The sequence below is a fragment of the Tyto alba genome, unplaced genomic scaffold (assembly GCF_018691265.1).
Source record: "Tyto alba isolate M040663 unplaced genomic scaffold, T.alba_DEE_v4.0 Super-Scaffold_26, whole genome shotgun sequence".
NCBI classification, from domain to species: Eukaryota; Metazoa; Chordata; class Aves; order Strigiformes; family Tytonidae; genus Tyto; species Tyto alba.
The window spans coordinates 4473850-4498870 of NW_024881300.1; the positions used below are offsets into that span (position 1 = coordinate 4473850).

Consider the following 25021-nt stretch of genomic DNA (forward strand, 5'->3'; position numbering starts at 1 on the left):
CTTTAGAGGACTAAGTTCAACAGTTAGTGCATTGACGACAGAGAGAAAGCCGACTGATTGTCTTATTTTTGCATGCAGGACTTGCCTCTCAGTAAATTGCTTCAACTTGGTTTGCCTAATACGATTGTCAGCTGCCGTCCAGTAGCAGTGAACTATACTGCAGCGGGATTCCACGTGTCAAATTAAGGCACTTGAAAAGGAGAGCAATGGGGAGAGGCAGTGGCCAGAATTGTCTCTCCATGGCTTACCTAACTGTGATGTGACACTGCGTGGGAGACCTGTGGTTGAATTTCCTAATTCTTTGGCTAGTGGTGATTAGAAACTTTGTGCAGTGGTGCTGCTGGGTCTTCATCATCGCCTGGCACCCAACTGCAGAATGTGAAGCTGCTTTCTAGGTTCAGCCCTTTTGGCAGCGGTATTATGGCTGCTGTAATAGGCATAGGGAAGACAGAATAAAGCTATGAAGCAGTCCAAGATTAGAGCAGTGGTTAGAGGCACAAAAAACAAGCTCACTTGGATAGCTTAATATTGGGAATTTCTGTCTTTTAGGAAGGGGGAGACCACCTCCAAATAACTCCAGGGACGGGCTGCCAAGCTTCAGGCTAATGTAAATTAAAACAATTATACTCTTACAATTTTAAGTTTATTTTGGCAATGCTAGCAAATTCTTAACAGGAAAGCAGGCTAGTCACTCAGGAGAAGTTCTGAGAAGTCCCAGAGGAAAGCACTGGGCAGTAACAGACAGCTGAAAGCTCAACAGTTTTTTGTCACCCTGTGGTTCAGTGTGCAGAGAGTCTGCAGCAGCGTTAGCAAGGGAAATGCAGACTTGGTGTGAAGTGAGGCCTTTTATTCTTATCTCCCTTTTTCAGAGCAGCTTGTTGGTTGTCTGGTGGAGTCTGAGCATTGTGTGTGGTAAAGCTGGCCGAAGCTGAACTTTAAAAGTATGTGAGGAGTTTGGGGATTTGCAAAAAGAGGAGAAAGAGTGGTCCAGAGATTATATCAGCAGGCAGTGTGGAAACAGCCTCCCAGCATTGGCTTGGCTGAGCAACCTGGTAGTGTTGGTAGGAGCTGCTATGACCTGTGGAACGGTCACTCATTCAGCTACTGCAGCTATGGAGAAATTACTTATTGAGCAATAAAACCAATAAAGTATTGATTATTTTTAAATTCTTGACTGTTATCTCCATTAGTGCTACCCAGGAAGAACACCTGTGCAAACTGAGTACTTGTACTTTTTTCTCACAGTATTGTCCTTTGCTCAGAATGTGGCGTATTTAATGAAAAAGGGAAAAACTGGTACGATGTGGCAAGCAGGTTAAAGTTGATTAGCATTCAGGCAGTTGGACTAGATGATCATTGTAGATCCCTTTGAAGTGAAATATTTGATTCTAACATTCATATGAAATCCTTAATATTAAATAAGATACTGTAATATAGCCATGAGCTATTTCTTTCTGTGTGTATATGAGTGTACACATGGAGGCATATATTTAATACATAATTCAAAAAAGCTATTGTATATACTTCTTAAATTATGTGCATTAATTTCATAGCCTAAGGCAGTTCAAAGTGAGAAGAAGCCATTGGCTCACTTAATCCAATCCCCACTTGGTCCAGGCCAGGATTTTTTCCTCCAAATATGCTGTATTAACACCAGAAGTAATATGTCTGAGTGAAGGATATTCTTCCAAAAGGCAGGGAGTCTTCATCTGAAGACATAAAAAACCCCAAAACAAACAAAGGAAATGAGAAAAAAATGGCCTCTCACTTCTTTTGGTAGCCTGGTACACAGGTTTATTGTTTTTGTCACTAATAAAGAGTGCATTTTTTCAGATTATGTTATTTTCTAGGCAATGGTTCATGCCATGTCTTTCTCCATTAGATTAAAGAGTTCTGAGATAATAATAGGGTTTCTTAATAGTTATCTCAATTAAGAAAAGACTAAATGGCGTTCTTTTTTTTTTTTTTTTTTTTCTGTAAGGATGAAAATGAATGAATGTTGTTCAACTGTCTTGTTTATACTGAATATCATATAGCTGGAAAATTTGAGCCCATTTATTGCTGCAGGTGAAGACTTGCTGTTGCAGTCGGGGTGTGGGGAAGCCATGTAGCCAGCCTCCTGGCTACTTGTGCATGAAATCATGGGTGTTTGTGTCCAAGTGTAAATCTCAGAACTGGACAATTTACCCTAAGATGCCATTTGGCTCTCACTTCTGTTTTAAAAGGCAGTGCCAGAAGAAGATGTATTTCAAGTAATAGCATGTGACTCTGACAGGCTCGGTATGCAGCAGCCTTGCTGGCAGCTTTTGAGACACCACCAGTTCTGCCTGACTGTGCTATTTCTCTGACAGAGCCTCAGAGTTGTTGGTTTTGTTGTTGTTTTGGGGGGTTTGATCCAGTTTTATGTTTTTGTCGTTACTACAGTTCTCTCTATTGAAATACCTTAGTACTTAGGAGCATTTTACATAACCAGTCTGGAACAAGTCTGTTTGCCCTTGCAGGTATAAATCTCTGCATTTGCAGTGATCCCACGGAACCTCATGCCTGCTCATTTGTTGGCATCATCTCTTCCAAAAGCAGAAAAATGTTCATTTGCCTAGTCTTTTCTGCTAAAAACATGCATGTCTGGGTTCATAAATAGAAATAATTTGTCCAAAATGGGCCCAAAGGACCTACTTCCTCCTGATTTAAAGAATAGCACAGTTAGTCAGTTGCTTAAATTTATGGGTATCTGCCACTTTGTCAAATCATGACAGAATAGCAGGAAGCAAATGTATTTTTAACCAATACAGAGTGTTAGTGAGACGCAAACTGTTAAGCATGGTTCACAGTTCAGGCTGCTGTGTCTATTATGTATTTAAACAATGGCAGTTAATTCTAGCCTTTGGCTGCCTTTTCTGTATTGTGACAGAGCAGTTACTAAACCAGTGCCCCTTACTCCACTGGATGGGAGCTGCTCTGCTGGGTGTGTACAGCCTGTCCTGCTCATAACAGGTAGAAAATTACCTTCAGCTCAAGGAGCAAGAGTGTCTGAGCTCTACCCATGTTGCAACAAGCCTCTGTGCATCATGAGTGTAAATCTACCCTGACACCAAAAAGTTCTAAATGAAGCTGACTTCAATTTAATAAAACTATAGAAGCAGAACAAGTTAGATAAAGGTTTGATAGAGTTTTGCAATGGGTTTTGTAAGGCTTTGAGGTAAACATGCTTTTGGCCTTTGTTTCTTTCTCTGTAAAGAAGGTAGGTGAAAATCTTGATTTAGTTCTGAAAATGTCTTAGGGGGAAACCTGTTGAGGACAGGAAAGGCAAAGGCAGTGGTCTCACTGACAGGGCACAGTCCAGCAGTGCCAGAGAGACTTGAAAAGAGCAGGCCTTGGGAGAGTAACCCAGTTCAGCCAGGAGTCCAGGCGTCACCAGAAAAGCCCATAGTGTGGGGGCAGATCCAGAGTCAGACAGGGAGGAAAGTCAGTGGGATGGATCAGCATGAGACATGGCCAGGTACAGGCAGAGCTGCGGTGCTGCTCAGGCAAGGACTTTCCATCTCATCGTTAACTTATTACAAACAGGAAAGGAGAGGTACAAAATCACTGAGGAAGTGTACAATTTCTTGAGTTTTGGCCATAGGAAAAAGAAAAGCATCCCTAACTGCAGAAAATGCATTAGGGTAACTTTAAAGTTTCTTCTCATTTATCAGGGCAAGGTGATATCCTGGAGGTGGAGCAGGTTGGTTTTGGGTTCCTACAGTGAGGTTTTAAAAGTGGCTACCAGCAAGTGGAATTAGACCCAAAGACCTATTCAGGACACATCTTGTGACTTTCAGTATTTCACAGGTCAAATGTAAAAGGTTAATGAGAAGGGTCAGTATACTCCTTGAACTTGTCTGATATATGTAGGTGATAACCTGGCAAATGTTACAGTTCATGAACAGAAACAGATGTGTTTACAAATGATGTGCATAAGGTTGCCAGTTTGAAACTGAATCCAGAGAAGCATGAGTTGGTTTAAGGGTAGAAAATTTATTTCTTGTTTTCTGCCAGTGATGTAGTCATTGGAGAATGGATTTACACAGGCAAGAACAAAACAAGAAGCTGAGCCGAACTCCTTAAACCCACCAGATGTGCGGAGTTTTGTAGGATTATGGTTTTATTATTACAGAAGGTAAGCTGGTAGTTTGCCAATATTGCAAAACATACATGTAAGTTGCAGATGAAAAGGAAACTATTTCAGTCATGAGTAGAGATGTGATTTAGCAAGTTCAGAGCTGAAAAGGCCCATTTCAAATGTTCCTCTAGTATATCTAAGTTTTAAACCCCTTCATATTAAATACAGATGCTAGACCATGAAGTTTGGGGCAGTACTGACACAGAGCATAAAAGCCTTGAGGAGATGGTTATTGAGGATGCTTAAAACAGTTAGAGCTTAAATTCTCTAGGGAGAAATTTTTGCAACACTTAAAAGGAACTCCTGGCAGTCATTAAAGCTACAAAATATTTTCAACAGTAGTATAGGAAGATGTTTATGATCAGGACAGACCATGCATCCCTCAAGTGGCTCAACAGATCCTGCAATCCTGAGAAGGTTGCCAGATGTCTGTAAAAACTGCAACACTAACATTTTGCAATTACAACTACTTTGTTTTGTACCTTATTTTGTTGACTCTGGTGCAGGACTGATTGGGAAGGTGATTAATGATTTCTGGAAGAGAATGAGTATGCTCAGGAGATAAGATATCTTTCCTTTTGGCGTAGTTGAAAATAGTACTGGTTCATCCAGGTGAGAATTATCCGTAGTAATCAACAGCTTCCCAAAGTGGGAGTTATACCTGGATAGTGTACAATGAAAAGACAATTTGGTAAATGCAGCCACTTTAGAAGTGGTATCTTTGCAGAATAGTAAAAAAACTCTGCTTAGAACAGGAAAGCACTGAGTGATAACATGAAGTCGTAGAGGACATGAGAAGAAACCAATTGATCGTTGGCTCAGGTATTAGTTGGTTACTGGCCAGTTCTGTGCATCATGGACTCAATGTGAGAGATGTTGACCACTTGCATCATGCAGTCCACAGAGTGTCGCAAAGCATTTCATGTGCATGGAGCTGGATAAGATTCTTGGCCAAATGGTGTCTGATCTCATGGGCAGGAGTAAGGTTTTGCATCTCTGTTTCTCAAGCCTACATTCCGTATAGGATACATATAGTGCTGTGTCTATGCTGACTCTTCCAGTCTGGGTTGTGGTGAGGTAGCCTGCTGACAAGGAGAAAGCGTGGATAATAGACAGGCATGTAAACTGTTCTGTGAAGGCAGCAGGCTTTGCGGAGGCCTGGGACCATATCATCTTTTTAATGTAAATTGCTGCAGTTACATCTTAGAACAAACAGAGAAAATAACCTAGGTTTCTAAATAAATCCAGTACGCAGTTATATAGTGGGGTAATACTGTCTTTCCTTTGACAAGTATTTCACTGTAGCACGCTACTGAATTTCTAATTTCAAATGATACAAGGAAGCCTGGCCATGAGAAGTGTTGACAGTGTAATTTGATTTTATTTGTATTGTTGGCACTTCATGTGTGGGACATTCTTTTCTGTTTTATTTTTTTAATGAAAAACATTCCACAGATTGTGAAAAAAACATTTTCTGTTGCCCAATGCATAAGCAAAAAAAACTAACCGAACAAAACCCCAATATTATAAAGAACAGAAAAAATAAAACAAGTTAAACAATAATACTTGACTTTTATGTATAGCGCACTGACTTCAAAAATCTGAGTCATTCCATCCATATAAACAAGTTATATAGTAGTAACAAAGTGCATGAAGCAAATTGCTAAATTTAACTAAGGTATTAAAATAAAAAGTACTTTAAAACAATACTTTAACACAGTTTCTTGCCATGATTCCATCATGCATCAACACAAATCTAATCCTGAGGCAACCTGTGCCTTTGACAGTCTTTCTGTATTATTATGTAAATAAATGGAAGTAATGATCAAACTTGTAAGAGGGTGAAAAACATCGAGACAAACCATCTATTTATAACAGAGTTGTAATTAAAAAAAAAAATAAAAATCAAAGTGCACTGCTGGTACGTCTCATTTGAGCCTATTTGGGATGTGTATACCACAGGGACGTGATCCAGTCTCCAATGGTTTCAATGCTTTGTTTAAGCACCAAGGGAATAAAGAATGATGGATGTTCTGTTACTAGCATTACTATGACTAGCATGAAAACTGAAAAATTGTACCAGAATATATACGTAAACATCTTTTGTATACTGAGGAGGAAAACACTCTTAAATTATCTGATGTGTACAGTACTGGTACTTAATGTTTTGGTGCCAGTACCAGACTGGTCCAGTAATTAGCATTCAGATCTATTTCTAATTACAGATAAGGCATATAACAAAAAAGTAAATATTTGGTTATTAATATCTCATACAGTTCAGCAACCCAACCAGTCAGAATTTATCTTGCCAATTTTAACAATCTTCAAACTCTTGTCTTCCATTTGTAGGTAGTACTGATCCTTGAAAAAGTAGGTGTATCCTGTGAAGGTAAATAAAAAAACATACTCAGGTTATGGTGCACCTAACTTGATCAAAGCTTTTTTGTCTGTCTGATTTTACGAAGCTTAATGAACTGTAAGACTTATTTCCCAAATTATTTATACACAATAAAAAAGATTTATTTTAAAAATACATAAAAATTCCCAACCTGGAGAGGTCTTCCTAAATGGAGCCTGCAGTCAGGTTACCCTTTTGTGAGCCAGCATTTTCTGGGAAGAAATGTTTGCTGGCAAAATAGATGTTGAAAATGTAATTGAGTTGAGACTCGTGATATCAGCAGTGCTTCCAGACCTTTATGTCTGTCTGTACAAAATATGAAGCAACTTAAACCAAGGGCCAGGCTCTCAGCTGCAGTTGATAGGTTGATAGGAGGTTAAAAAAAAAAGAGCCAAACACAGCCTGTTTGTGCCTGTGATCAAGTAGATAGATAATCATCCTCAAGTTCTGGCTGTACTAGAGCAGGATGATGCTGAAATGGTGCTGTGATTGCTTGCTGGTACTGAGGAACCTCTGGGGCTGCCAAGAGATTGGGAAACTTCCAAGCCAGGGACTGGCCTGGTCATGCCTTCTGGTGTTAGGACATCCTGTGCATCAGGCATTGGGTGCCAGGAGTTGCTCTAATTGCTGTCTCAAACTCCACTAGATGGAAAATTCCCCACAGAGCTGATTTTCCCTATGCCCAAGCTGGAAAACCAGCATGAACCCAGATCTGAGCCTGAGGGAGTTCTTGACATAAAAGTGTCTGCATCACGGATTACTTTCCTCCGTGTCCTGTCTGACATTTCTATAGCAGGTTTCTAGACCTGTACAACATAGCAATGGAAAGCAGTAAGATGCTTCAAGACACATAAATAAGACAGTATATAGTATTTTTTAAAAAAACAAACAAACAAAAAAAGCAAGGAAGAAAAGGGAGGAGGATACTAATGAAACCTGTTTCTTGCCGTGTTAAGCTTTGCAAAGTGTTCAGCATCGAGGAAGTAAATGATAAAGAGTAGTAGCAGATTGAAATTAAATGACCTTCATGAAAATGGAATTTAGCATAACTATTGTTATTATTATTTTCTTGGATAAAAATATTCAGGAGAGGTCATATTCCCTAAATAATTCATTTTAAAAAGTTTAAACTGTGATTAGTAGGGTATTTATCAACTGATACTTAATAAGAAAATAAAGAGACAAAAGGAGTTTGTTTGAACCACTAGTTTGGAAAGCTGGATGGGAATTTGGCTCAGTTTGGCTCCTACTCAGGAACCACAGAAATTAAAGTCTCCAGTAAATTTTACAGCAGACAAATAAGAGAGCTTGTTAGTGATTTAAATCAGAATTACGGCTTACCGCTGTCACCAAGACCCAGGACGGCATCAAGGTTATCTGGAACACCATTCCAAGAGTCAGCAATGAATTTAGGGGATGCAAGCTCCATTTTCTTCTTTTCTTCATTGTACCTGAAGAAAATTATATCCTGCATTACAAATCTGTATTTAATGTTAAAATTTAACATAATTTTCTAGGAAGTCCTCAGCAAATGTGACTGTATAAAACAATCAAACAAAAATATATTAACCGAGATTGTAACACTCTTTCTATTTCATTATAGTTATTCCTGACTCCTTTAAAACCCTGTGAAATTTTACATCTTTCCTTTTGCAAATGTAATTCTTGCTGAATTGAGAATACACTTTCTAAACAAAACCCTTTTCAGAAATGTAGCTTTAAAATTCCAGACGTAATTCTAGGAAGAGTATCTTTTTTCCAGGCAGCAGCCAATATCTGAAGGTAGCAGATTTTAATCTGAAATGGCTATCTTTTAAAAATCTTACTTGAAATACACATGTAGTCTATATCATTGATGGATTACTATTAAATTACTAATTACTTTTCCCAAAATTTCATTAAAAACCCTTATTATTTTCACCGTCTCTCAGCGATGATCAACAGATAAATGCCAAGTTAAAAATATATGCTTTTCTTTGGGGGGGGGAAAAACCCTCAAACCACAATGGCTTTAAAGAGGACAATGTGCTTTAAAGAGGAAAAACTCAGCTGGTGTAAATGCACCTAACTCCATGGCAGTCGGATCTAGTTTGCAGTGTCTGTCAGAAGGGAGTGGATCTGTCTGTATCCACATCTGCAGATGATCAGTTGTTTCATTTACTGTGTGTGCTTTCCACCGTAGAACGCAAACATAAATTTGTGTGAAGCCAGTTTTACACTCTCACAAACAAGTAATCCAGGACGTCCCTTTCCATAGATAGGGAATAAATGTCCCAAGGATGCAAGGTCCTTGAGAGTGAAGATGGAAGGAGCAGGATTGTGGCCTGGTTTCCCCATTTTTCTGATTCAAAGGTGGGAGTCAGTGCTGAGCAGGAGGAGTGGAGATCTCATGAGGAGCAGTGACATGGGATATAGTTTGAACCAGGCTTCCACTGCATGTGAGGCCTCAGTCACCCTAGCAGCGACTCTTCGGGAGCAGTAGACTTCAGGGAGGTCGTCCTTGACTAGTACTGGAGGGAGGGGAGGGAAGCATTTATGTTCTTCATTTCTATCCATATCTGTATGTATCTCAGGTTACCTTTCTCTCATTGCTGTATGGAACTACCTGGGTTATATCCAAAGTTACACCAGTGCAGTAGATTGGTCAAAATAAATTTAAATGATTAATTTAAATTACTTACTAGTTTCTCCTTGGATATTTAAAGAAACTCTAGTACCTTGCTGGGTAGCTTTGGAATGTCAGCTGGGGAATCTGAACCACCTCCTCTTCACTTTGCTTAACAATCTTGTTACAATAACACTAAAACAGCTTGGGGCTGGAAGGAGGGCAAGGAGAACACTTCCAAAAAATCCATTTCAAGTAAGTGTGATAATGGCACAGGAAGAACTATGGTATGTAACTATTTTGATTCCATGTGGCAGAGTCCATGCAGAAAATAAAACAGCCACATACTTCAGGGTTATAGTGTCTGTGTTAAACAGAGATGCATTTTTTACTGAAATATTTGTCAACTGCTTGCTTTCTTCTTTACATGGATAGAAATCACTTAAGCTTATTTTGATTCCTTAACAATAAATAACGCATTCTGCAGTGACTGCAATTGATAAAGTACTTCCGTAGAAATACTGTCTGTGATTAGAGTGATGAATTACTCAGAGGCCCTGGAGTACAGTTAAGAAAAACAATAGTTGGTACAGAGACCAGCAGCTTTGCTAACTTATAGTCTGTAGGTCTTGGTAGGAATCCAAAGTATTGCAAATGGCTGTATTAGAACTACTTGCAAATGTTTAAGAAGATGGTCTCTACAACACAACATTAAAAAATGAAACACATTCTTCAGCTTTTAATTTCTTTTTTTTCTTTTTTTTTTTTCCTTTAGATAATGGAGAAGAGTACTATCCTCAAAGTAATTGAAAGTTATGATCAAGTGGCAATTGTGAAAGGGTATTTTATTTACTTACAGGAATCCACAGCCATTAGGATATAATAAAGAAACTCATTCAGTTTGATCATAACATGAAATTTATGTTCACATAAAATGGACTCAATTATACTGAGACCTCCTTTGATATTTTATATAGAGCATCTCTCAGAAGAAACCCTTATAGCTTGGAGAATCTTTTAGATTTCTGGTCGGTGTTCCTGATGTTTAACTTTCCTCTAAATTATCAGTTAATGAAGGGTTCAACTTTCAGCCTGTTGTGTAATGTCTGCATTCCTGAAGTAAAATCCTGTTCCTGACAGAGACGTCTGATGGTGAAAGCGGGAGTTAGTGTAGCTGTTTTGTTCTCATGCCATTCTGACAGGCAGCACAGAGGTAACTCACAAAGTTCTTCAAAGCACCCAAGGTGCCTCTGCTTTTTAAGATGATCTTTTGTGCCATATCTTCCTGCCAGTTATGATAATGAATTTCTATTAAATACAATTAATAGACTCTTCATCAGGTGTAATGTAGGATATTTCTTTCTACCACAGTTTTAGCATTTAAACATTTTAAGGACATTCCTTTCTAATCTGATAATCCAAGATTTTTCCTGGATAGAGTATGGTAGCAGGTCACCTGAGTTTGGTTGCTTTCATTGCAACCATTATATTTTGCTTCCCATACAGTCTTTTGAACAGGAACCTTAGTGCAAATACTGTTACACTCATTTGTGGAATACCACATTTGTGGTGTTCTCTGCAACAAAAACTTCTCTGAACATGTATTGAAAACATGAAGAGGATTGTAGAGACTGTCAAAATGAATTGAAGTTAAGATTTTTCCCAAAGTATTAACAGATACACTTCTTGTGGTTTGTTCAGATCTCCTCAGTGCCAACTCTATTAGTAGAGCAAATGTGCCAGTGACTGGAACATCAGCTGTTGAAAGGATTTAGAGTCATCCCTAGCATGCTTTGCTAGTCATGTGGCTGTTTCTTTTACATCCAGCGCCCCCAAACCTGATGGCTTAGTGAAAGAATTTCAAAGGCAATCTGGTCAGTCTTTGGCTTCGAGTGATTGGAGATCAGCCCGTTTTAAGTAATTCCTTTCTGAGTTTTCTCCCAGCAGTTGTGAGCTGACAGTAGGGACAGCTTGCCCCTCTTAAGAGCCTGAGGCTGACGTGGGGCAGTTGCTGGTACACAGGGGTCGAGGGTTGGGTTGTTAGTGGTGAGCAACCTGACACAGACTCACAGATAGCCTCATCCACTGCAAGCTGTTTTCTCAGATACATGCTAGTTTCCTACTGCTGTACTGAAGCACTTCCCTAGCCATACTCCCTGGTTCAGCATCCTCACTCACCACTGCTGTCAGCACTGTCCTGGCAGCCCTCATTTTGTATTCTCAGAGGCCGAACCCCCAGTGTTTGATTCTTGCCTCGTGCACCCCAGGGTCATTCAGCCCTAGAGACACAGCTTGGCTAACAGCATACCACACCACTTCAATGCATCTTACTTCCAGTATCTGTCTCCAGCAAAAATGTATGTCCTCTTGTTTCTGTCCCAGTTAAAAGCTGCATCAACACGTTGCACATCAGGGGGCAGACCCAGGTTGGTGAGCTTCTTTGGATAGCCCCTGTCCAAGTTACTGGCTGAATAAACCCAGTACTCATTTCCTAAGTAGGGGAGAAAACAAAGCAAACAAACACTATTTATTAATTAGATATAGAGGAGTATTTCTTCTTTATGCTTTGTTATGTGACTTTTTATTGCACTAACTGTACTACCAGTCTTTCTAGTATTTTACCATCTGCGAAGCACTAGATTAGAGTGCAGGTGTACTGTGATTACAATTTCTGCTTTTGCCTCTTAGCAAAAGACATCACCTCCTTGTGCTCTTGCTTCCTGCCTTCCTAACTGTCTCATCTTTGAGGCAGACACTGCCTTTATACCGTTGGGCTTATGTTAAAACTAATATCGGTAATTTTTTATATGATGAACATGATCTGAAACCAGGCATGGGCACCAGAATGTCAAATGCAGAAGCCTATGTTCACCCTCCATTTGTTTTGTTGAGTATTTTTATTCAGTGGTTAACAGGAAGTTTTTGTCTGGAGTTACTGTTTTTGTTGGGTTTTGTCATGCAATGTTTTCTAATGTCTCTCCAAATGCGTACTAGTAGATGTACTAGTATTCTGTGTTCTTTACATGGAATTATAATGTACTTAGTAAATACCTTCACTGGATACACTGAAAGCCAGGGAAAGATTCATTCACAAAAGGACATTCTTTGATTCTGTGCTAATGGGAGAGAAACTAAAGTATTAATATGAGGGCATTTGAATTCCTGGGAAGTTACTACTTAGCCATTCAGGAGCAAAGAGTGGGTCTCAGTAGTAAGTATTTTAAGATAGTTGGGTTATACATAACTTTCAAACCACTCTTTGTTTGATAGTTCTTATTTATTTATTAATTTATTTAAAAGCAGATTAGTTACATTCTCCTAGAGATTCTAAAGAGAGGGAAAAACTTTAGATGTAATAGGATTATATATGGTATATGCATTATTTCAAGTGTTTTGGCTTGCCTGAAATAAAAATTTAAGCTTTTTTTTTTTCTTTTTTTCTCTCCATGTAAACTAAAGCAAATGGCCTTTCAGACATGTGGAATAGATTATCATTACTTTTGTCTCTCCTGTACAAAAAATGTACAGCAGCATCGGCCATATGGTTTTTACATGATTGGAGATGTTTAGTCATGTTTTTAGCAGATACTAGAGCCCAGTTTTTGCTGGCTCAGTTTTTCATGTTGAAAACAGCCTCCCAGCTCCACTCATGTGGCCAGTACAGCTGAACCATGTGTGTGACTTACGGCAGACCAGGGTAGTTTCCTGTCACCCTCCTCTCCCATGGAGACAGCCGACGGCCGCCTGTGTCCTCTGCCTGGTGAGCCACCATGGCAGATACTTGGAAGCCAGAGTGGAAGTCAGTCTTTGGCAAAAGAGGAGACAGGGAAAGGCATGAGGGAAAAAAAATACCTAATCTTCTCAAGCAACAGTACAGAGAAATAAATTCCTGGCTTAAATTGTGAGGAAACAGAAGGAAAACAGAGCAGTGACGGATGAAACAGCTCCCACTGTTGTTGCTTTTTGTTTTAAGTATTGACTCTTGTTTAGTGTTGCTTATTCTTAAATGTATCTTTCTAGGTGCTTATAGCTGCCCTTTGTTGTAATGGAGGCTGAATGCTGTTCAGAGTTTTTCAGATCCAGCCTTTGTCCTAAAATCATCAGCACAGGATGTTTGAGATCTGTCACCCATACCTGCTGGCTGTACTGACTCTTAGGCAGGCCATTCCCTGGCCCAGGTACAACTCAGAGGAAACAGAGCTTGACTGCAACATTTATGCAAATGGCTACTTATATTTTAAAACTTAAAACCAATACCTGAAAAAAATACAGCCTTCTCATCCTGAGGGGCTTCATAGACAGCATCAATTTTCTCTGGCAGGTCAGGCCAGAATGTAGCAACCAGAAGAGGACCTGTGGGTTTTCCTCGGGGGTTTACAGTCCTCCACATGAATCTGAGCAGAACAGAAAAATGTACAAGATTTACAATGAACTAATTCACCAGCACATCTGTTTCTCATAATTTCTTGCAAAGGCCACATAAGAGTGCATATACATACATGCGCACACACACACACGTTAGCAGCAACACACACTTGTAACTTTTCCTACAGTGACTGAAAAGTCAAATCATTCATTTGGAAGCGTGTTGCTGAAACAATTGCACAGTAAACTGCATGCTGGACTGCAGGTGAAGTTTCTTGCACTGATCACGCTGATTGCTTTGGAATTCCTGTTGCTTTTCGCATCAGGGCAAAATGTATTCTGTGCTTCATGTATACAAATAAACTCATTTACAAGGCATTTAAGCTACTAGAGCTCTCCTGCTGTTGTGGATAGAGCAGATGGATGAGTGTTTGACAAAAGCAGAGATTTATATTCCGTGAATTGCTCTTGCAATTACTATTGTAGTGATTAAAAGTTCAAATTTAATAACAGTATATCAAACGGCTTGAAAGTGAGCTGGGCTGTAAAAGGAACTGCTAGCACTAAAAATGTTCATTAGACAAATGCAAATGGTAATTTATTGGCTATTTTATGTATAAGTAGGATCATCATTTGATTTAAGCTTTAAAAAGCTGTAATTATCTTTAAATGGCAGAGCTTTGTGCCGAGGGCTTTTGGTATTAAAAATGGCACTGCTATTTCTTCCTCCATAGAACAAACAACTTTCTTCCCCAACAGAACAAAAGTAGTTTTGCCATGGTCATAAAATGAAAAATCAGCAGGTTGGTGGAATCACTCTTGCACAAAGCTATCACTGTTAAATTCTCATGTCAAACAGCTTTCACCATTATTATGTTGCTGAAGCTCAAGGTGCTACTGGCATCTAACTTTTTGCAAAGTATAAATAGTCATTACCCATTCCTGCCTAGAATAATACCTTTGAGAAACCCAGGATCTGAAACTGAATTTTGGTTTTGCCTAAAACTTGGAGGAGCAGACCTAAATTCATTTAATAAATTGCTGTATTTTTATCAACAGAAGTTTGACTGTGAACAGAGCTAGCTAGGACAAAGAAAACATTATAATAATTTTATTTTTATTTTTATTATTATTATTATTATTATTATTATTATTATTATTATTATTATTATTATTATTATTATTATTATTATTACTACATGAAGTTATGTAAAGGAACCAAATCAGTGAGTCTTTTTAAATGTCTTGGTAAACTTCAGAAGTTTGAATTTTTGTTCACTTTCAGTACAAAAACATCTGTATAAATGCTGTACTCAGGCATTCTGGTTGCTTGGAGGATTCTGTGCCCAGTGAAAATCTCAACTGTTCTCTATGGCCAACAGCACCTCTAGTAATTCCGTTTTATTTCCTTGGTTTGAAGGAGGAGGGAAAAATACTGTTTTCAAATAATTGATCTGTTCTGACCTCCTTTTCGCTATTTACTCCTTATGCCTGTGTAATATGACATGGTCATTTTCATGAATCATAGAAGTCACACGACATGTGATAGACATTTGTTTTTTGAATTCCAAAAGTGAGTCATAATGCTGCTTGCCTGATACTTGGAAAGCTGCAAGACGGACAGGCAAAGCCATTCCAGAGAAAACAATTCAACAATTGTCTGCTTTTGCTGCATGTTAGATAAAGCATGAGTCAGTTTGAACAGATTGTTTTGGTACTTGCATAGTTCTTTGACCAACTGTATCTGAATGCAAAATACTTCTGTTTTGTTGGGATTATATAGCATACTGAGTCGCTTTGTTGATTTAGGAAGAGATTTTAAATTGTTCCTCATTGGATCAAGCCTTGCATGATTGCCAGTTTGCAAAAGGAGAAGCCGGGTGGAGGTCTGGCTGAAAACCAAGGCCCACAAGTGAGCAAAAGAGGATCAGTATGCTGTGAATACTGTGGAACTTGAAAGGGATTTTTATTGCTGTGAGAATGTTTTTCCGTTTGAAGGCACTGAGCTGAGGTGAATACCTTAGCTCTCTGATACTACACTTGTAAAAGTGGGCACTGGTTTTGGCCCACTTGTTAGGCCAGGGTGGTGGGGGCAGCTCTGTTCAGCTTGTTGGTGGAAGGGTCCAGTGCTGGCTCTCTGTGAGGCTGATCTGTTGGCACCGTGAGGCCATTTCGTGGCGAAGGAGGGGCTGGTTCTTGCCATTAGGGTTCACTTGATTTTAAGGAATCTTAGGCTGCCACTGACAGGGACAAGAGGAACAGCACAAAAGGTATCACAAGTGTCCCCACAGGCATGTTCAATGAACCTTTTTTGTCCCTAGCAGCTGTAATAGGAATGGGGAACATTATGTTCTTACAACCAGAAGTTTTAAATCTCATTTCTGCATTGCTAAAACACAAAGCCCGCGATAAAGTTGAAGTCAAACTTCAAACCCAAAGCACCATTATTCTGGGCATCACATAGTTGGGAACTAGACGGAAATGCACTTAAGGAATTACTGTATGCCATAGCCTGTAAAATTACCTAACCGACCATGATTTTTTGATACAAAAAGCTGGTGAGTAGAGTTAAATTGTGCATCATGGTAATAAATCCTTCATATATTCTAGCTGAAAATTTAAATCTGGAGGAGATGGCTGGACTTTACACCACCAGGAGATAACTATTAAATTGCTGTGTTGTGAGGGAGACAGTGTTTGTTGGTTTCTGCTTCCTTTTAAAGTTCAGCTGACATCTGGGAAGGAGCAGTGAACAGGTGAGTTGTAATACTGCTCTTAGCTCCAGATGCTTGTATATGTTTCCATATGATAGGAGACTGATTTAGGCATGCACAGTGGATGTGTGTGGGCCCAGATCCTCAATGGCTTTGTGAAAATGTTCAGGGTAACTGAGGATAAATTATTTCAAATTGGGCATTGATTTATGCAGGGAAAAAGGAGCTTTAGTGTCTCTCACCATGGTGCTGCCAAGTCCCATACTCCTTAGGAGATGCTCCTTGTTGCTGAGCAGCTGGATAATAGCCCTGGAAAAGGCGGTGGGAGCTGCAGCTGTGCAGCCACCTCATTTTATCAGGAACATCTCTGCTCTTGCATCAAAAATGCCTTTTGTGTCTTTTGCATTGGAGGCCTTGCACCCATGTAGCCTATCCCAGTCACCAGTGTCCTTGACATGTTACTACAGCAGCTGTGAGTCACATAATACTGTTATTTAATGATTTTGGACTCAAACCACTCAGGGACAAGACTTTGCTCACAGATTTCCATGATCTCTGTGAACGTGGGAAAGGAGCAGATCCTCTTTGGATCAGTCTATCATAATGAGTTATGCTAAAACTGAAGATTTGCTAAAACAGTGTCTCCATGGTGGAAGAGGCATTTGAGATTATTGCCACTAACTTTGGATGAACTACATTTTTGGAGGCGTGTTTTTGTAAGTTGAGATTGGAAATTTTCCTGCAGCCAGATTTGAAGCTTTCCCCCAGAGTGCAGACTATACGAAATGAAATCAGGAAGGATAGTGCCTCCAGAGCTCTAATCCACTGAAAGTGATGGGATTTCCATTGCTGAATTACAGACCTTGTAGGTTTTGCTACAAAAGACATCCGGAAATTTTGTATAGGGAATTAATCCTTTGGCAGGCAATAGACTGGCTAGTGCATCTCTTCCATTGCTAATTTTGTGATTAACATTACAGATGGGTAAATCTCTAAAGATTTTGGGGGTCATATCTGGTTTGTATAAGCATTTACAAGTTTGGATGTGTCTCCAACCTACTTCACCCTTTTGAGCAACACTTGTGTGACTCCACAGAAGCCAAGAGGGCTGACATCAGGGTTAATTTTTGCTCTCCAATCTGTAAAACTAGGCAGAAAATATAGTGAGAACAGGCTTTTTTGGTAAGGTTTGTGGCATTTCCTTGTCCTGATTTTAGCTAGAACTACCACCAGCCCAGTCATTGTCATAGCATCTTGGTTTATGCAATCCCCGTGTAGGACAGAAACCAGAAATTAAAAGCCACCACAAAACTGCCTAAAATAATGACTGAAGTTGAAAATTCCAGACTCTCAAAGAAGTTTGAGAGTAGCTCTAAGAAAAGGTGAATTTATGGCATAATCATCTCACCTATCTCTAATTACAGAAAATCTTTTGGACATGAAGGTGGTTGGGAGTAGTCAGCATGGATTCTCAAATGGAAAGTCATGTTTGACCAAGCTGATAACCTTCTATGATGAAATGAGTGGCTGGGTAGAGGAGACAGGGAGAGCAGGTCAGAAAGGTTTTTGACCCTGTTTCCGATAAGATTCTCATAGAGACGCTGTTGAAGTATGGGTGAGGTAAGCAGACAGTGAGGTGGACTGAAAATTGGCCGACTGGGTGGGCCTAGAGACTGTGGTCAGTGGTATGAAGTCTAGCTGGAGGCCAGTAACTGGCGGTGTACCCCAGGGGTCAGCACTGGGTAGATGACTGTTTAACATCTTCAGTAATGATCTGGATGATGGGGCAGAGTGCACCCTCAGCACGTCTGCAGATGACCCAGAACTGGGAGGAGCGGCTGATACACCAGAGGGTTGTGCTGCCATCCAGAGGAACCTTGACCCCTGGAGAAATAGGATGACAGGAACCTTATGCTGTTCAACAAAGGCCAGTTCAAGGTCCTGCACCTAGGGAGGAACAACCCCAAACACCAGTACATACTGGAGGCCAACAGGCTGGAAAGCAGCTTTGTGAAAAAGGACCTAGGGATCCTGGTGGGAACCAAGTTGGCCATGAGCCAGCCGTGTACCCTTGTGGCAAAGGAGGCCATATTATTTAACCATAAAACCAGAATTTCCCATCTCTTTCCCTTAGGAGTTGATTAGGACACTTTGCTGTCTCTGAACACACAGAAGGACAGAGATTGTGCCTGATACTAAATTTCTAGGTTTTGATGAATAGGTCTGCTGGATTCATCCACTTGAGGCCCCATTGGTAAGCAATTTATCTCACTTACCTATCTTTGAAGAAAAATGTTTCTCCTCTAATTTGTGCGACTCCATCAAATACAATGTCGTGCTTGCAGAGCTCTGGAGTGACAGGTCCAAGGGTTGGACGTGGTCCTGGCCCTGGGCCTGGGCCTGGTCCAGGTTCCACATCAGTCGATACTTCTGTTATGGTGAACAGAGATATTCCGTTACACTGAAATACAGTGCTGCATAGGCCACACAGAGAACATGAACTACCATAATTTCTAGAAGGGGAATAATTTAGAGGCAGTACCCGAAGGAGAAAAAACTTATATTGAAATGTTTTCAGAAGAAGGGTGGTCGAGTACAGCTGGGAAAGCTGTAGCTTCCAGTCCTGCCTTCATCTGCTGTGTGGCCTCATTCGAGACAGTGTGCCTGTGTGAGTGTCTTTCCATGCTGAGCTGCCTACTTGAAAGATATTCAGCAGTGACTGTACTGGGTTCAAATGTTAACATTATAATTTTTATTTTACCGGCTTCTAAAAAGAAGAGAAATGCCTTTCAAAGTCCTTCTAGTCAGAATTATCTGCAACTCCACTGAGAAAGATGTCAGAGTGGATTTCTCTTCTTTCTGGAAGTGCCAATAGTTTGCAAGTTACAAAGATGCATTCTGAGCCATTTGTAAGATCTTTATGCCCTCATAAATAATAAAAATGTGCTCTTCAGAACATGCACTTTGCCATCTGGTTTATTTTATTTTGTTTTAATATTTGGCTGCTGCTGTATTGCCTTATGAGGCATTTGCCTTTTTTCTTAGACATCGGGTTGATTTACTGTATGAAACAAAGTGGAGTGTAGCTGATTTGAGATAATAATGATGGAAGAAAATAAAGGTTTTTCTGAATACTTATAGAAAGCAGTTTGCAAAGGCTTATATCAGTTATAAAGAGCCAAGAAAGATAGTTTTGTCTCAATGTTTGAAGTGTGCCTTGGGAGAACTGGGTTAAATTCTGAACTCTCTTGAAGGTACGCTGTGTGAGCTTAGAAAATTCACTTAACCTTGCCCATGTCTCAATTCCCAGTCTTAATTAAAGCAGCTAAGAACAATGAAAAAATAAAGATTCAAATCAGACTTCTGATAAAAAGGTGTCTCATGGTAATTATTTTGGTATATTCTTATTATAATTTCTAAGGTGTTGAATACTGTAGAATATAGTCACTTACAATTAGGAAGATATCTCAGTAGAAAAGTGAAAAGCATAGAATGAGAAATGGTATAGATTTTCTTTGACTGCTTAATTGACTGTAGTAAACTTGTGCCTCTATAAGGTAGAAAATATATACATGGAAGGCACTTTAATTCTAATAATACTCATGCATTTTACTAAGAGTATCTGTGGAGAAAATAATAAATTTTAAAGATGTACCAACATAAAAATACTTAAATCCACTTTTTCTCCAGAAGCTTGCCAAATACATTTACATTGAGGTATCAGCTCCCACACGCTCTCTGCAAATGTTATTGTGACAGAACAGCTCGAATTGTTGTGGGAAGATGATGCAAACAGGTTCCAAGCTGGGACAGGAAACAAAGTCCTTCCCCTCTTTACGGGCTGTTGCAGTGTGGGAAGCTCAGGGTGTTGTAGACAAGAATACCCAAAAGCACCCACATCAGGTATTTCAGGCTGGAGAAAAGCACAGCATTTCATTGTCCCAAATAAAGGCATTAGAGATTTTCATCTAAAGATTTGGTTATGGGGAGTTTTGGCTGTCCTTTTAGTTGAGTAAATTTAGTGACCCCTCGTCCTTAAATTGTGATATTTGACTGAAGTAGTAACATGAAGAAAGCAGGGAGTAACAACATGAAAGCAGGGAGAAAGGAACAGAGGATGTTTCTGGCATTGGTGGTATTGTGCCGTATGTAATTTACTGCAAGTTCTGAGTCACATATTTCAACCTGTCCTGCATGCTTTTCTGATGAGGGAGGACTTTACCATATAGCTCCTGGATCCCTTTGATGTCATCCTGAGAAAGTCGAAAGTTCTTCGTATAGGTGTAGATAGGGGCCATAAGAGCTCCTGGATCCTCAGAGTGCTCTAATCCCATAGCATGGCCAAATTCATGAGCAGCAACCAAGAAGAGACTGTATCCTAAATAACACAGCAAGATAGTTTTAGCTGTTTGCATGTAAATGGAAGTGTACCACACAGGTTATTCATAGTCTTGTAATTTTATTTTCCTAGTTACCCATCCAGAATCTCCCAACAGTAAGTAGCATACATAGTATTTACAGCCTCCAGTGGTAAATGTCATACATATTGTCAGAAATGTTATTTCTTAAGAGAGATTCTAAAACCTCTTCTGTAGCTGATGTTTGCTGCTGTCTCACATGCAAGTGACTTTGAGCACAGTCTTAATACTTCTATGAAAAAAGGATGTGTAGCAAATAAAAGCAGACATTTTTTTTAAGCACAGAAGAATTAAACTTGCAATCTAGACCTCTTCTCTTACTTTTCATCATGCAGTGGCTTGCAGATGATAAACAGGTCTGTACATCTGTGTGTCTGTGAACAGAGCCTGAATCTGTTGTACCAAATATTGTTAGGTTAATTTTTTTTTTTTTTTATTATAGGATGACATTTTATCAGTGATGTCCAAGCAGTCTCTAAAGTTTGGCAGTTTTTTCCCTCCTAAAAGAAAAACCTGACTCTAACATTTGTTTGTAAATGTGTAAAAAGCCTTTTGCTATATTTAGTTTTACCCATGTTACAAATAAGGACAAAGATTAACCAAAATAATTTTAAATACTGATATTCACCATACAAACTTTGTACTGTCTCTCATTTTTCTAAACATGTTTTTAATCTTTGGCAGTATCAGTCACAAATTTGTTACAGTTAGCATTTATTCCTAATTTGGCTAATAGCAGAGTATAATTATTACATACTAGTGCAATATTATTGCAATTGTAGCTTTTAGCCTTGGAAGGAAAAGCTGGGGATGAGAAATAATAGTGTCACATTTAAATGTAGGGGGTTTGCTCAGATTTTGGTCTGGGGAGAAGTACTGTGACCACACAGGAGTGGTAAGTATGAGAATGAAATCATGGTAAGTGTGATGTCGTCAGTGCGGTCGATATGCTGTTACCGTTGTCTTGCTGTGACAAACTGTGTTACCTTGATCTGGACAAAAGCCCCACTTGCGGTCGTCATCGTAGCTACTGGTCGAAGCGCACCACAGCTTGCCATCATTGCGGCCTGTACTCGTACAGGAATCGTATTTATTCCCAAGGAAGATGAAGGGGAATACACAAGGGGCTCCCTCTGAATTTCCACCAACTGTTGACATGGCTGTGGAAAATGGCAGGAAAACACAGTGAGATGGGAATCCCTTTGGTCAGACTGAGCTGATGCATCTTCTCCTAAATTACACACTAAAACCAGAAAGCAAGCAGAAAATCTGCAGTGCTCTTAGGAGCATGATGAGTAAGATTTAAAATAATATTGGAAAAGAAAGTTGTCTGGCACAGACAAAAGGGAAAAGTCTAGGCATTGTTGTTGCAATGAACTTGCCAATAATTTTGGTGTGAGTAAGAATGAGCCCTGGACACATGTTCACAGCTCTGAGAAAGCAGCAGTTAACAGTGTTTTGTGGAAGGTGATTGCACAGCAAGTATCTTTTGATGGTCTTTCCTGGTGACATTTTAAACTGTGCCTCAAATAGGTCAAAGGTAGGTTTAGTATCAGAAAGGTTAAAGGGATATTGAGTATCCACCTGGTTAGTAGGTGTCCCACTGAAGTATAAACTCTGAAGTAAAAAATCCCCAAAAGTTCCAGAAGAGGAGTCATATCAAAGAAATGGAAGAATTGTTTTATGCTGACAGCAGGGTACAGTTTAAAAGCATATGGTTTTAAACATTCTCTGAAGAAAAGGATATCAAATGTGGGTGACTTTTTTTTTTTTTTTTTAACCCAGTATTTTTTAAAAAACTTGTAAATTTTTCCCCTAAGTTTGTTCTCATCCACGTAGTATGTTGCAGTAATATATAAGAAATAGCATTTGTATATTCATGTACAACTATCTTCTATAGAGAAGATGGTGCAACTAAATTTAAAATTACAGTTTAAAGTAGGGATCGTAAACAGAATATAAAAATAATATAAAACTCATTTAAATTCATTTACACTGCTACCTGGCAATTACAGTTCCTTTCAAATTATGGTCTATCTTCTGGGAAGGTACAGGAGAGCAACACAGAAGCAAAGGTGGTTGTGTCCCTAATTATTAATTAGTATTTATTTCTTGTTCATTAGTACTAATTAATAAGCCACAAATAATAATAAAAAGAAATCACAGCTACCTCCAGCAATAACCTTTTATGCTGAAAAAAAGCTTAAACTAAGTGTATTTTTTGGTTCCAGTCATAGAGACTGTAATACCTAGGACTTTGGATACATCGATTCTAGATATATTGGTTCTTTGATTTTATGGTTCCTAATTGTGTAGCAAGTTACCATGAATTTGGTCTATTTATTTATTTATTTATTTATTTATTTTTGAACATCTGTAAGGTAAAATTGAAGGATTATACCTGGTTATCAAAAGTAACAGGAAGTTAAGTACCAGTACATCCTATCCCTATTGCAAACAGGTCATTTTCAAAAGACTCAAAACCCAGGATACATGTAGCTTCAGGATGCTACAGGGTGCATGGAGCTTCCCCTTGGCTCTGTTTAAAGCCTGAGATTTTAGAACTGCCATAGCTAACTTACACAGTTTAAATACTTCTGGCTCTAGTCTGTATCCTAAAACTGAACATCTGCCAAGCTATACAAGGCTATAAATTAATTTTTGTTCCTTTATGTAATAGAACTCAAGTTTAAAAGTATAAAAAATTGTAAAGAAAGCAGAAATCTATTTTCCTGGCTAAACCATTTCATTTAGTTCTTTTGAATTGCTGAAGAGATCTATTAACTAAGCGTAACATACTAAACAGGATTTATTTTTTCAAGTGTAAATGGTAAGTATTAAGCTAAAATACTACCCATACTTTCTTCTGTCACATGAGACTTCTTTTTCAGGGTCATTAACAAATTGTAATCTATATGTAATTATTCTCCAGTGATAGGCATTTAGTCCTATGGGTTCAGTGACATTTGTGTATCCCTGATAAACCTGGTGTGTGATGGCATACCATATCATTTCCATAGATTGCTCCTGTTCTAGTTACCTCCTTGACCACCTGTGCTGAAATTGTGCCCAACTCAAGGTTTGTGTGCTCTGCTGAAGGTGTAAAAAAGGAGAGTTCTGTTACTTAAAACAATGACAAAGTATAGACTGTGTTATGCAAGCAACGCTTGTCGTACCGGTCTCCGGACAGAATCCATATTTCTTATCTCTGTCGTAGTCTTCAGTGGTTCCACACCATCGGTATCCATCTGTCCTGCCTTCTGTTGTGCACTGGTCATAGGACTGGCCTTGAAATTTAAAGGGAAATTTGCATGGCTGCCCATCACCATTGCCGCCCATTGTAAAAAGTGCTGTAGGGAGAAGGAGAGAGAAAAATGTCAATATGCAATGCTCAGTATAAATAAGGAATCACAATGTGCCAATGGTAATCTGTGAAGGGCTTGACAGAGATTAGACAGCTGTCGTGTGTGGTGCAGTTCACACGTAGAACCTTTATTTTACACCAACAATTAAAGGTTTTGGCAAGATAGACAAGGGATGTTACAATCTCACAAGTGTATAGAAAGGAACGACTGATTGATCTTTATAAATGAACTGGGAATGAAGAAAATTCTATCGAGCTGTTTGAATGTGATTTGAATTGTGTATATCCTTTATAGCCTGCTTCATAGCATAAAATTAATATCCCTTCTTGAAACAACATTTAGAAAGAGGATTCTGAGAAAGTCACTCATGTTCCTTAGTGCTCTGCTGATTCATTTACCTTGCATCCAAAATGGTAGCTAGAATGGCAAACTTTGTGGAGAGCCACAGACAAGCCAGATGGGTTTTTCCTAACAGCCATCCGTGTACATTTTCAGTTTCTTTAGGATGCTGACATACAGTAGAGTTAGTCAGATAATAACCTGTAGACTTTTCCTCTACGCTTTGCTACTCATTTCTGAGAATCCCCGCAGCTGGGCTCAGGCACTCAATAGATAAGCAAGAGACATTGATGAACACTGGAGGCTTCTCCTGTCTGTTGCTTCATTCATGTTCCAAAAGGTAGTGTATTGGTCTTCTAGGGGTTGTTTATTGTCTGTCCACATACACAAACAAGGCCCCATTGTTCAGCCCTGCAAAGCAGACATCTCTCTCATGGATGAAGGAGTACAGATTAAACTGAGTCAAGAGTTCTGGGATCTGTTTTAGGATTTTAGTAAACTTTCTGGAATATCTAGAGGAAGACAGATAAAATCTCTCATGCTGATATTTAAAAAATGTATATCTAAATTGAATTTCATGAAAAGGCAGGTGGCTTGGAGCATCTTGTGAATCTGCTTGTGTCTTCTCTTGGCTGCTCTATCCATGAGAATCCTC

The 25021-nt window shown here is 39.2% G+C and overlaps 1 protein-coding gene across 1 annotated transcript in view; it reads right to left on the reverse strand.

The window, feature by feature from the left end:
- Positions 1-5523: 5523 nt before the first annotated feature.
- The window catches only part of MMP2 (matrix metallopeptidase 2), a 34866-nt gene continuing 15368 nt past the window's right edge, over positions 5524-25021 (reverse strand). The window contains exons 6-13 of the mRNA XM_032998675.2: positions 23839-24012; positions 21649-21822; positions 20467-20622; positions 18521-18674; positions 13423-13559; positions 11497-11656; positions 7902-8011; positions 5524-6543 (exon numbers count right to left, since the gene is read on the reverse strand). Coding sequence (XP_032854566.1) covers positions 6440-6543; positions 7902-8011; positions 11497-11656; positions 13423-13559; positions 18521-18674; positions 20467-20622; positions 21649-21822; positions 23839-24012 — 1169 coding nt within the window. The 3' untranslated portion in view covers positions 5524-6439. The remainder of the gene's footprint in view (positions 6544-7901; positions 8012-11496; positions 11657-13422; positions 13560-18520; positions 18675-20466; positions 20623-21648; positions 21823-23838; positions 24013-25021) is intronic.